Source organism: Ylistrum balloti, unplaced genomic scaffold (assembly GCF_031769215.1).
Source record: "Ylistrum balloti isolate Yb309-2 unplaced genomic scaffold, AGI_CSIRO_Ybal_v1 Utg370762, whole genome shotgun sequence".
NCBI lineage: Eukaryota > Metazoa > Mollusca > Bivalvia > Pectinida > Pectinidae > Ylistrum > Ylistrum balloti.
The window spans coordinates 176,483-191,288 of NW_026782447.1; the positions used below are offsets into that span (position 1 = coordinate 176,483).

Here is a 14,806-nt window from a genome sequence, read left to right on the forward strand (position 1 = left end):
TCTGGTGACAGATAGTGGTGTGGTACTGTAACATGTAGTTATACAGACGGGGCCCCCTGATGACAGGTAGTAACATGGTACTGTAATATGTAGTTAAACAGACAGTGCCCCCTGGTGACAGATAATGGTGTGGTACTGTAACATGTAGTTATACAGACAGGGCCCCTGGTGACAGATAATGGTGTGGTACTGTAACATGTAGTTATACAGACAGGGCCCCCTGGTGATAGATAGTGGTGTGGTACTGTAACATGTAGTTAAACAGACAGTGTCCCCTGGTGACAGTGTAAGTGATGTGATACTGTAACATGTAGTGACAGTTAATGGTGTGGGACAGTGCCCCCTGGTGACAGATAATGGTGTGGTACTGTAACATGTAGTTATACAGACAGTGTCCCCTGGTGACAGGTAGTGACATGGTACTGTAACATGTAACGGTACAGGTTGGGTATGTCATCATCAAACAGATAGTGGTGTGGTTGGGTACTGTAACATGTAGTTATACAGACAGGGCCCCCTGGTGACAGGGTATGTCATCATCAAACATGGTAACGGTTGGTTGGGTCATTAAACATTAACGGTTGGTTGGGTATGTCATCATCAAACATTAACGGTTGGTTGGGTATGTCATCATCAAACATTAACGGTTGGTTGGGTATGTCATCATCAAACATTAACGGTTGGTTGGGTATGTCATCATCAAACATTAACGGTTGGTTGGGTATGTCATCATCAAACATTAACGGTTGGTTGGGTATGTCATCATCAAACATTAACGGTTGGTTGGGTATGTCATCATCAAACATTAACGGTTGGTTGGGTATGTCATCATCAAACATTAACGGTTGGTTGGGTATGTCATCATCAAACATTAACGGTTGGTTGGGTATGTCATCATCAAACATTAACAGTTGGTTGGGTATGTCATCATCAAACATTAACGGTTGGTTGGGTATGTCATCATCAAACATTAACGGTTGGTTGGGTATGTCATCATCAAACATTAACGGTTGGTTGGGTATGTCATCATCAAACATTAACAGTTGGTTGGGTATGTCATCATCAAACATTAACGGTTGGTTGGGTATGTCATCATCAAACATTAACGGTTGGTTGGGTGTATCATCAATTGGCTTTTAAATGAAATATCTCCTGGATTACCTTTGATATAGGTAAAGTGATAAGTCTGAAAAGCCTGTAAATGAGGGACATGCTGTGTCTGAAAAGCCTGTACATTAGGGACATGCTGTGTCTGAAAAGCCTGTACATGAGGGACATGACATGTCTGAAAAGCCTGTACATTAGGGACATGCTGAATCTGAACTGTTGCACATGAAGGACATGCTGTGTCTGAACTGTTGTACATGAGGGACGTGCTGTGTCTGAACTGCTGTACATGAGGAACATGCTGTGTCTGAACTGCTTAATATGAGGGACATGTTGTTTCTGAACTGCTATACATGAGGGACATGCTGTGTCTGAACTGCTGTACATGAGGGACATGACATGTCTGAAAAGCCTGTACATTAGGGACATGCTGAATCTGAACTGTTGCACATGAAGGACATGCTGTGTCTGAACTGTTGTACATGAGGGACGTGCTGTGTCTGAACTGCTGTACATGAGGAACATGCTGTGTCTGAACTGCTTAATATGAGGGACATGTTGTTTCTGAACTGCTATACATGAGGGACATGCTGTATCTGAACTGCTGAACATGAGGGATATGTTGTATCTGAACTGCTGTACATAAAGGACACGCTGTATCTGAACTGCTATACATGAGGGATAGGATGTGTCTGAACTGCTGTACATAAGGGACGTGCCATGTCTGAACTGCTTTACTTGAGGGATATGTAGAGTTTGAACTGCTGTACATGAGGGACGTGCTGTGTCTGAACTGCTGTACATGAGGGACATGCTGTGTCTGAACTGTTGTACATGAGGAACATACTGTGTCTGAACTGCTTAATATGAGGGACATGTTGTATCTGAACTGCTATACATGAGGGACATGCTGTGTCTGAACTGCTGTACATGAGGGACATGCTGTATCTGAACTGCTGTACATGAAGGACACGCTGTATCTGAACTGCTGAACATGAGGGATATGTTGTATCTGAACTGCTGTACATGAAGGACACGCTGTATCTGAACTGCTGAACATGAGGGACATGCTGTATCTGAACTGCTGTACATGAAGGACACGCTGTATCTGAACTGCTGAACATGAGGGATATGTTGTATCTGAACATACCTTTTCTGAACTGCTGGATCTTTTCCTCTGCTAGTTTAGAAATTTCTGGCCAGACTATGGAGTTTAACATCTTTAGCTTTTCCTAAAATAAATTGGAACTACTGAAATCTCAACAAGAGGCCCATGGGCCTTAACGGTCATCTGACAAAAAGCAAGCCAAACTCTAACAACAGTGAGTCTGTCGTTAAAACAGTGGGCTTTATTCATTTGAATAAACTTGGTAGCCCTTCCTCCCAGCATCCTACAAGCCCAATATCAGCACTCTGAGCCTTTTGGTTACGGAGAAGAAGTCGTTTACAGATTTTAACATATTTGAAGCTGTAATCTTGAAAGTGGGTCAAGGTCATTCACTTGAATACATTTGGTAACACTTCCCTAAAGCATCCTACAGGCCCAATATCAGCAATCTAATTATTTTGGTTATTGAGAAGTCATTTGCATATTTTAACATATTTAAACCCTGTGACCTTGAAAGTGGGTCAAGGTCATTCATTTGAACAAATTTGGTAGCATGTCATCCCAGCATCCTACTGCCATTATCAGCACTCTTGGACTTTTGCTTATTGAAGAGAAGTTGTTTGTATATTTTAACATATTTGACCCCTGTGACCTAGAAAGTGGGTTGAGGTCATTCATTTGAACACACATGGTAACCCTTCCTCCAAGCATCCTACAGGCCCAATATCAGCACTCTTGGACTTTTGCTTATTGAGAAAAAGTCGTTTGTATATTTTAACATATTTGACCCCTTTGACCTTGAAAGTGGGTCAAGATCATTCATTTGAACAAACTTGGTAGCCTTTCCTCCAAGCATCCTACAGGCCCAATATCAGCACTCATGGACTTTTGCTTATTGAGAAGAAGTTGTTTGTATATTTTAACATATTTAACCCCTGTGACCTAGAAAGTGGGTTGAGGTCATTCATTTGAATAAACGAGATAGCCTTTCATCCCAGCATGCTACAGACCCAATATCAGCAATCTGAGCCTTTTGGTTGTTGAGAAGTGGTTGTTTAAAAATTTCAACATATTTGACCCCTGTGACCTTGAAAGTGGGTCAAGGTCATTCATTTAAACGAACTTGGCAGCCTTTCCTCCAAGCATCCTACAGGTCCAATATCAGTACTCATGGACTTTTGCTTATTGAGAAGAAGTTGTTTGTATATTTTAACATATTTGACCCCTGTGACCTTGAACATGGGTCAAGGTCATTAATTTGTGACAAACTTGGTAGCCCTTCATCCCAGCATGCTATGGGCCAAGTGTTAGCCCCCTTGGCCTTCTAGTATTTGAGAAGAAGATTTTGAATGAAAAGTTTACAGATGACGCACGGCGGACGACGACGGGTGAAGCACGATGGCTATAGGTCATCTCGATCCTTCGGGTCAGATGACCTAAAAATCTCATTTCATGTTTCCCCTTTAACTCGAAGAAAATAATGAACTTTAAAATAAGGTCCCATCCCTCATCCCCTAAGAGTTGAAGCAAAATTCTGAATTTAAGAAATGATAAACCTCACCCAATGATGCAGCAGACCATTTGGTTGAAATCCATCCAGGTGTGAAAGAGGAGTAGGTTTTAATTCAATTCAATTATTATATTAAGAAAATTGTCATCAAGATGATTTCCACTCCAATAAACCTTCTATGTTACTCACTTGGTCACTAAATACAATTGGTCCCAGCACTTTTCTGTTGATTTCCATGTTCTCATCAACAATGGACTCTCCGAACACATCCACCAACCTTCTGTAGGCTGGTCGACCCTTCCTGTACACTTCATGTCCTGTTATATATAACACAGAAAATTGATATACAACTACATCTTGTGTCAACCTTCTGTAGGCTGGTCGACCCTTCCTGTACACTTCATGTCCTGTTACAAATAACACAGAATATTGATATACAACTACATCTTGTGTCAACCTTCTGTAGGCTGGTCGGCCCTTCCTGTACACTTCATGTCCTGTTACAAATAACACTGAATATTGATATACAACTACATCTTGTGTCAACCTTCTGTAGGCTGGTCGACCCTTCCTGTACACTTCATGTCCTGTTACAAATAACACAGAATATTGATATACAACTACATCTTGTGTCAACCTTCTGTAGGCTGGTCGACCCTTCCTGTACACTTCATGTCCTGTTACAAATAACACAGAATATTGATATACAACTACATCTTGTGTCAACATTCTGTAGGCTGGTCGGCCCTTCCTGTACACTTCATGTCCTGTTATATATAACAAAGAATATTGATATACAACTACATCTTGTGTCAACCTTCTGTAGGCTGGTCGGCCCTTCTTGTACACTTCATGTCCTGTTACAAATAACACAGAATATTGATATACAACTACATCTTGTGTCAACCTTCTGTAGGCTGGTCGACCCTTCCTGTACACTTCATGTCCTGTTATATATAACACAGAAAATTGATATACAACTACATCTTGTGTCAACATTCTGTAGGCTGGTCGACCCTTCCTGTACACTTCATGTCCTGTTACAAATAACACAGAATATTGATATACAACTACATCTTGTGTCAACCTTCTGTAGGCTGGTCGACCCTTCCTGTACACTTCATGTCCTGTTACAAATAACACAGAATATTGATATACAACTACATCTTGTGTCAACCTTCTGTAGGCTGGTCGGCCCTTCCTGTACACTTCATGTCCTGTCATATATAACACATAATATTGATACAAACAACTACACCTTGTGTCAACCTTCTGTCGACTGGTCAGACTTCCAGATGTTTACACACTAATGACTGTCCACTACATATTTTTCCTGTCAAACATAACGTACCTAGTTTGTCACAGTCAATAGTACCAGCCCCCAAAGCTTCCAGACGTTTACACACTGCTGACTTTCCACTGGCTATTCCTCCTGTCAGCCCTATTACATATGGCACAGCCAGTAAATCTTCTTTTATCTAAAATATAAATGTTACAAAAATATAATAATATGAAACCCAGAAAACTACTGTTTCTTAAAATCATAACTGTGTAGTCCCAAGTATGACATACCTGTTTAGTCCCCAGTATGACATACCTGTAAAGTCCCCAGTATGACATACCTGTGTAGTCCCCAGTATGACATACCTGTAAAGTCCCCAGTATGACATACCTGTATTATCCCCAATATGACATACCTGTACAGTCCCCAGTATGACATACCTGTACAGTCCCCAGTAAGACATACCTGTACAATCCCCAGTATGACATACCTGTATAGTCCCCAGTATGACATACCTGTATAATCCCCAGTATGACATACCTGTACAATCCCCAGTATGACATACATGTTTAGTCCCCAGTATGAAATACCTGTATAGTCCACAGTATGAAATACATGTACAGCCCCAATATGACATACCTGTACAGTCCCCAGTATGACATACCTGTATAGTCCCCAGTATGAAATACCTTTACAGTCCCCAGTATGACATACCTGTATAGTCCTCAGTATGACATACCTGTACAGTCCCCAGTAAGACATACCTGTATAGTCCCCAGTATGACATACCTGTACAGTCTCCAGTATGACATACATGAAGGGTTCCCAGTATGACATACCTGTGTAGTCCCCAGTATGACATACCTGTACAGTACATGTAGTCCCCAGTATGACATACCTGTAAAGTCCCCAGTATGACATACCTGTACAGTTACAAGTATGACATACCTGTACAGTTCCAAGTATGACATACTTGTACAGTCCCAAGTATGACATACCTGTACAGTCCCCAGTATGAAATACATGTACAGTCCCCAGTATGACAGACCTGTAAAGTCCCCAGTAAGACATACCTGTGTAGTCCCCAGTATGACATACCTGTGTAGTCCCCGGTATGACATACCTGTATAGTTCCTAGTATGACATACCTGTACAGTCTCCAGTATGACATACATGTAGGGCTCCCAGTATGACATACCTGTGTAGTCCCCAGTATGACATACCTGTGTAGTCCCCAGTATGACATACCTGTACAGTACATGTAGTCCCCAGTATGACATACCTGTGTAGTCCCCAGTATGACATACCTGTGTAGTCCCCAGTATGACATACCTGTACAGTACATGTACAGTCCCAAGTATGACATACCAGTACAGTCCCAAGTATGACACACCTGTACAGTCCCCAGTATGACATACCTGTATAATCCCCAGTATGATATACCTGTACAGTCTCCAGTATGACATACCTGTGTAGTCCCCAGTATGACATACCTGTAAAGTCCCTAGTATGACATACCTGTACAGTCCCCAGTATGACATACCTGTACAGTTCCAAGTATGACATACCTGTACAGTCCCAAGTATGACATACCTGTACAGTCCCCAGTATGATATACCTGTATAATCCCCAGTATGACATACCTGTACAGTCCCCAATATGACATACCTGTGTAGTGCCCAGTATGACATACTTGTGTAGTCTCTGGTATGACATGTCTTTAAAGTCCCCATTATGACATGTTTGTGAAGTCCATAGTATGACATACCTGTACAGTCCCCGGTATGACATACCTGTACAGTCCCCAGTATGACATACCTGTGTAGTGCCCAGTATGACATACCTGTGTAGTCCTTGGTATGACATGTCTTTGAAGTCCCCGTTATGACATGTATGTGAAGTCTGTAGTATGACATACCTGTACAGTCCCCGGTATGACATACCTGTAAAGTCTACATTATTACATACCTGTAAAGTCTACATTATGACATGTTTGTGAAGTCCTTAGTATGACTTACCTATACAGTCCCTGGTTTGATGTATATTCTACAGTATGACATACCTTCAGCGTGTTGATTAGAGTTCCCAACAACCGTTTGCGATAAGAAGATGAGCTAATTTTGTTTTCCTCATATTGATTATGCTGCTTATCTTCCACTAGCTCAATGACAAACTCCTCAAGGACGGGAAAACCCTGTCAAGGTAGGCCACACATCATTCAAATACTGGTCCAGTAAACACACAATGTCACACAGAAATTCTCAAACTTAATGAATGACAATAAACAGCCTAAATAAATCTTCATTGTAATAACAATTGTTTAGTGTGCGGAGTTTTTATTTTATATTTCATAGATTGAGAAATAATCTAAACTATGTATGATTTAAAGAAGAGGCACAAAAACATTTGCATATGACATGTATTTACAGTCACACCGTGTTACCTCAAACTCAGCAGGTCATGAAAAATCTTCAAGAAAACTGAGTGTTTGATTTAAGTGAGTTCAAATGTTTTGTGTAAAGTAAGGCAGGGACTGACAAAATGCTTCGAGTTAAACAAGGTCTTCCAGCTGTAAATATTCTTCACACAACACAGTCTACTAGTATATATCATGGGGAAACCCTGCTGACAAATGTTTGTGTACAAGACAGTCTATTTATAAAGGGGAAATCCTGCTGACAAATGTATATATAGGAGGGAAATCCTGCTGACAAATATATATACAGGAGGGAAATCATGCTGACCAATATATATATAGGAGGGAAATCCTGCTGACAAATGGTTGGGTTGGTTAGTTACAGGTTTTCTGTTTTTGCAAATCCTCCTGATGCCAGGTATCATCTGATCGATGAATGCAAGTGATCTGGCAATGTGTACTCTGACAAATGTACAAGACATTCTATATATAGATGAGGAAATCCTGCTGACCTACATACAAAACAGTCTACTGTATAGTGGGAAATTCTTCTATGGCACCATAAGATATGTATGGGTTCCCCATGGGTTTTTCCTCTGATCTACTCCCTCACCTTTTTTTGGCGTTCATCTTTGACCATCTGTCCCCCTTTCTTAGTTTCCTGACTAAGAACTATACACTGTAGATCACTGTCTGTGATGGTGGGACCAAATGCATCATAGATAGGCACCACATCTGCACAAATATTTGGACGAACTTCCTGTATAAAATTTCTCACAGACTCCAATCTGGGCTGTATTGGCTGAATCAGCTCAGATAGCGTCTTTTCTTCAAAACAAAAAAACAAAAAGTATCCATTCATTATTTCATCAACAGTTCTTGATCTTCGCACAATTACAAACAAATCAGTGGTGGTTGGATAGTAGTAAGATTTAAATTAAATGAGAGCTAGCAAGGAGATACTCTTGTGGTAAGATAGTGGTCAATTGGTCAGAAACAAGAGCTAGCAAGGAGATACTCTTGTGGTAAGATAGTGGTCACTTGATCAGAAACGAGAGCTAGCAAGGAGATACTCTTGTGGTAAGATAGTGGTCACTTGGTCAGAAACAAGAGCTAGCAAGGAGGTACACTTGTGGTAAGATAGTGGTCACTTGGTCAGAAACAAGAGCTAGCAAGGAGGTACCCTTGTGGTAAGATAGTGGTCACTTGGTCAGAAACGAGAGCTAGCAAGGAGATACTCTTGTGGTAAGATAGTGGTCACTTGGTCAGAAACAAGAGCTAGCAAGGAGTTACTCTTGTGGTAAGATAGTGGTAACTTGGTCAGAAACAAGAGCTAGCAAGGAGGTACACTTGTGGTAAGATAGTGGTCACTTGGTCAGAAACAAGAGCTAGCAAGGAGGTACACTTGTGGTAAGATAGTGGTCACTTGGTCAGAAACGAGAGCTAGCAAGGAGATACTCTTGTGGTAAGATAGTGGTCACTTGGTCAGAAACAAGAGCTAGCAAGGAGATACTCTTGTGGTAAGATAGTGGTCACTTGGTCAGAAACAAGAGCTAGCAAGGAGATACTCTTGTGGTAAGATAATGGTCATTAGGTCTTACAAATGCTGTAGGAGATGTGTTATGCTCCAAGAATTGGACAAAACATAAGAATAAACAATAATAAAGGTCAATAACTCCAAAATAATGCATTGAGAATTATGGTTCTTGTACACGACACTTCTCCATATCAAGATCTATCTACCTATCAAGTTTCATGTTGATATCTCTTATAGTTTTGTGCTATGTTACAGACAGATTTTAAGTATTAAAAACAACAAAGGGCCATAACTCCTAAATTATGCAGAAAGTTATGGTCCTTGTACACAGTACATCTCATTAAGATCTATCTACCAATCATGTTTTATGTTGATATCTCTTATAGTTTTGTGCTATGTTACAGACAGAATTTAAGTATTAAAAAAACAAAGGGCCATAACTCCTAAATTATGCAGAAAGTTATGGTCCTTGTACACTGCACGTCTCCTCATCACGATCTATCTGACCATCAGGTTTCATGTTGATACCACTTACAGTTGTAAGATGGTGGTCACTAGGTTAAGATGAACTAACAGAGAGGTATCCCTGTGATAAAATGATGGTCACTAGGTCAGGGGGATGAACTAACAGAGAGTTACACTTGTGATAAAATGATGGTCACTAGGTCTGGGAAATGAGCTAACCGAGAGGTATCCCTGTGGTAAGATGGTGGTCACTAGGTCAGGGGGATGAACTAACAGAGAGTTACACTGGTGATAAAATGATGGTCACTAGGTCAGGGGGATGAACTAACAGAGAGGTATCCTTGTGGTAAGTTGATGGTCACTAAGTCAGGGAAATGAACTAACAGAGAGGTATCCCTGTGGTAAGATGGTGGTCACTAAGTCAGGGAAATGAACTAACAGAGAGGTATCCCTGTGGTAAGATGGTGGTCACTAGGTCAGGGGGATGAACTAACAGAGAGTTACACTGGTGATAAAATGATGGTCACTAGGTCAGGGGGATGAACTAACAGAGAGTTACACTTGTGATAAAATGGTGGTCACTAGGTCAGGGGGATGAACTAACAGAGAGTTATACTTGTGATAAAATGATGGACACTAGGTCTGGGAAGTGAGCTAACAGAGAGGTATCCCTGTGGTAAGATGGTGGTCACTAAGTCAGGAAGATGAACTAACAGAGAGGTATCCCTGTGGTAAGATGGTGGTCACTAGGTCAGGGAGATGAACTAACAGAGAGTTATCCCTGTGGTAAGATGTTGGTCACTAAGTCAGGGAGATGAACTAACAGAGAGGTATCCCTGTGGTAAGATGATGGTCACTAGGTCAGGGGGATGAACTAACAGAGAGTTACACTTGTGATAAAATGATGGCACTAGGTCAGGAGGATGAACTTATAGAAAAGTACCATTGTGGTTAGACAGTAGTCATGATCACTTGGTTGAGGAAGAAATGTAACAGAACGGCACCCTTGGTTGAGGGAGAGAATCCCAGATCGGAGGAATTTTCTGAAAGATCTATTATACACTGTTGACTTACTGTTGTTCATGTCACCATCCGTGACACCAACTGTTAGCCGTTTGTCTGCAAGCAGACATCCTTCACTAAGCAGGATCTTGTGCCCAGTATGTATGTGATCGAAGGTACCACCCAAAACTGTATTGGCAAAACTGGAAATAAGAGGCAATGACTCTGTAGTCTGAACATTATCTTGTGTTGATAAATCTTCCCCATTACGTTGATGTAGATTGAAGCTGACTACATCAATTGCAGGGGTACACTGACAATCATGCTGGAATTTTCTGGAAACATGTCCCAATAGATTAGTTCTGGTGGTTTCTTCTTTTCCGAGCCAGTGGTCATCATCAAACAGGATTATGTCACAGCTTGGCTTTAACATGTAGTTCACATCCCAAGGGAAGCAACTGTTGTTTGATATATGACCTAACAAAATGTTGACATCCAAGTGATTACAGACAGATGCACTAGAGGTATACAGCTGAGTTATGAGTGTGCGGAGTTCCTTGGTGTATGGAGTGCGGGTCACAGTGAACACCTGACTGTCACGAGTTGTGTTGGGTTGTATGTGAACATAGAGAGTTGTGGCGACAATCTTTGCCACTTCTGTCAGCATTGGCGAGAGGCTGTCCCTGAGTATAGGAAGAGGGCGTGTGAGGATCAGGAGACCTGTACTGAACATCTTGTACAGGATTAGATGTGGTGCTCCTGCAATTGAACAATTATGTTCATGTGAATGTTAAGAATAACAAGAACCTTAAGATAATTTTGCCTGCAGTAAACATTCAGAGTTAACTCATAATATTTCATAAGTCAAAAGCTGGGGTTGTAACACTAAAATCAAAATCACTGGCTTGACTTATCAAACCACAATCCAAGTCACAGACTGAGCTAATTACCCATCATTGACAATCCATGTCACAGACTGAGCTAATTACCCATCACTGACAATCCAAGTCACAGACTGAGCTAATTACCCATCACTGACAATCCATGTCACAGACTGAGCTAATTACCCATCACTGACAATCCATGTCACAGACTGAGCTAATTACCCATCACTGACAATCCAAGTCACAGACTGAGCTAACTACCCATCACTGACAATCCAAGTCACAGACTGAGCTAATTACCCATCACTGACAATCCAAGTCACAGACTGAGCTAATTACGCATCACTGATAATCCAAGTCACAGGCTGAGTTAGTTACACAACCCTGACAATCCAAGTCACAGGCTGAGTTAGTTACACAGCACTGACAATACAAGTCACAGGCTGAGTTAGTTATACAACACTATCAATACAAGTCACAGGCTGAGTTAGTTACACAACCCTGACAATACAAGTCACAGGCTGAGTTAGTTACACAACACTGACAATACAAGTCACAGGCTGAGTTAGTTACACAATACTGACAATACAAGTCACAGGCTGAGTTAGTTACACAACACTGACAATACCAGTCACAGGCTGAGTAAGTTATACAGCACTGACAATACAAGTCACAGGCTGAGTTAGTTACACAACCCTGACAATACAAGTCACAGGCTGAGTTAGTTACACAACACTGACAATACCAGTCACAGGCTGAGCTTATCGAACAACACTGACTACCAAAGTCAGGCTGAGCTAATAAACACAACATAACAATCAAAGTAACTGGTTTTGGACTATTACACAACAATCAAAGTTATTGGCTGTGCTTATTATGCAACAATCAAAGTAACTGGCTGGGCCTTGTCTTGACAATCAAAGTAACTGGCTGGGCCTTTTCTTGACAATCAAAGTAACTGGCTGGGCCTTGTCTTGACAATCAAAGTAACTGGCTGGGCCTTTTCTTGACAATCAAAGTTACTGGCAGGGCCTTTTCTCGACAATCAAAGTTACTGGCTGGGACTATTTAAAGGTAAGTTGAACATCGTTAATTACTCTACTGAATTTGAGGCTCTCAAGTGGAAGGCAGTGTGATCATTTGAATGTCACCCTTACATTCTGAAGGAGAAGACCCTTTGATTGACAGAGATAACAAGAGTATTAGTAAAACTGATGAATGCTTTCCCAAAACAATTTGATTTAACCAATTCAACAATTCTGTAATTAAGAGGTTGCAGGCCTTGAATTTGGTTTAACTCTGTACTGAGGAGCCATGGGCCTAGACATTGCACTGCACCTGATGTATATATCATGTTTCAGTATCCTAGATTAAATGCAGAACAAGAGATCTCAGAGGGATCTTGGCACCCACCATTTGAGGATCTGTTTTCAGTTCTTGAAGATTTGTTTATTTTTTTTGTTTGTTACAGGTGTTGTAAATGTTCATGAACTGGTCTTCATCGAATGTACTCAATGATGGCACAAGATATTTTTATTAAGCACCTATTAGCAAATATCATCTGAAAAAGATCCCAAAGTATTATTAGATATCAGTCAGTTACAGGTGGATAATGGACATGGTCTTGAATCAATATGATAGAATATCAAAGAAAATATGCTTGTGCTGTATTAATGTTGACATCCAAGAAGGCTGCCTGTGGGCCACCTTGATTTCAAATCAGTTCAAAAAATGTACAATGCACAACTAGGGACCAAGGGAAACTAATACCTATGAAATATCAGAAGGATCCATCCAGTACTTCCTCAGAAATAGCGGTAAGAAGATTTTACTCTCAAAATCCAAGATGGCTGCCTGTCAGCCATCTTGATTTCGAATAAGTCCAAAAAAGGTACACTGCACAACTAGGGACCAAGGGGAAGCACCCTATGAAATCTGACAAAGATCCATCCAGAACTTTCTCAGAAATAGCGGTACTTAATTTTTCTTTTTAAAATAAAAGAAGGCCAACAAGCGGCCATCTTGAATTCGGATCAGTCCAAAAAAGGTACAATGCACAACTAGGGACCAAGGGGAACCTGCATATGAAATTTGAGAAAGATCCATCCAGTACTTTCCAAGAAATAGCGGTAACAAACTTTTACTTCTAAGATCCAAGATGGCCACCTGTCAGCCATCATGAATTAGAATCAGTCCAAAAAAGGTACAATGCACAACTAGGGACCAAGGGGAAACTGCACATGAAATTTGAGAAAGATCCATCTAATACTTTTCCATAAATAGCGGTAACAAGAATAGTTTACGGACGGACGGACTGACAACGGACCAAGGACGTAGGGTGATTTGAATAGCACCACCATCTGATGATGGTGGGCTATGGACATGGGTAATGCTATGGACATTAAAAAGTTACAAAGGGCAATGACTCTGTAATTAAGGGGTTGCAGGCCCTAACATTGATACACTGCACATTTTCTTCACATGATCAATGAATAAACCAATTTTAATTATCCTAGTTTAAATGTAAACAAACTTATGCTTCGGACACAAAATTTTAATAAGGGCAATAACTCTTTAATTAAGGGATTGTGGGTCCTGAAATTTATACATCACACATTCCCTTTTGTCCTTTTATTTAATCCAACATCTCTTCTCAAAAATGAAGTCTTCTATTTGATACCATTTTTCCATTGTAGTTTTAAAGCAAGGCTAATGAAGATAGAAAGTTTATTTATTTGATCAGTTTGAGCTTCAATATATCATAAAAAGATTTTATGGCAAATTCTGTATTGCCTCTACCCTAATACCCTTGTAAAAATGCAACTGGAAATACATACATATATATATATATATATATACATAACCGTACAAATTCTACATGTATATATTTGTAAATGGCTGTTTCAACAAAGCAGATCACTGTAGAAGTATTTATTGCTAAATAAGCCACTGTCATGTAGACTAAATCAATATAATTTCTTTCTTGTGTCTGTACATGATTACTTTATGATAATGTTAATATGTAAACATAAAGTATATATGTGTACTATTGACTAAAACCACAATCCTACCGAGTCCTCAGCCTGGGGTCAAAATGTAAACATAATGGACAAAGTGGATACACATATCAGGGAGATTATAAAATGTAAAACGAGACCGTACGATCAAAAGTGAAAATCATCCTTCCATCGCCATCATGTTTAGTACCATAGACAATGAAAGTAATACTTTTATAATGACATAAAATAGCGAATATACATCCTTAATCTTCGCAGTATAACTGAAATCGTAGCTAACCGGATAAATATCCGGATAGTATCCGGATATTTTAATACCAACCGTAACCGTTTTGTGTATTGTTTTTGGAGTCTCGTTTTAAGACGACCTTTGTGGAAGTGTGCCCATTTCCGCTTTTGAACGAGACGACAATCACCCTGGAACACACATTGCATTACGTACGTCAAAGGAAAAGTAAATGCTCTTCCCGATCACACG

The 14,806-nt window shown here is 40.3% G+C and overlaps 1 protein-coding gene across 1 annotated transcript; it reads right to left on the bottom strand.

The window, feature by feature from the left end:
• Window positions 1–1,841: 1,841 nt before the first annotated feature.
• Window positions 1,842–14,676, bottom strand: LOC132558156 (bifunctional coenzyme A synthase-like). Its single transcript, XM_060222688.1, has 7 exons — window positions 14,651–14,676; window positions 10,500–11,186; window positions 8,037–8,251; window positions 7,070–7,201; window positions 5,077–5,203; window positions 3,915–4,042; window positions 1,842–2,339 (listed from the first exon to the last, which is right to left on the bottom strand). The coding sequence occupies exons 2-7, from the start codon at window positions 11,158–11,160 to the stop codon at window positions 1,842–1,844; spliced, it is 1,761 nt and encodes a 586-aa protein (XP_060078671.1). The 5' UTR covers window positions 11,161–11,186; window positions 14,651–14,676.
• Between the last annotated feature and the right edge of the window lie 130 nt (window positions 14,677–14,806).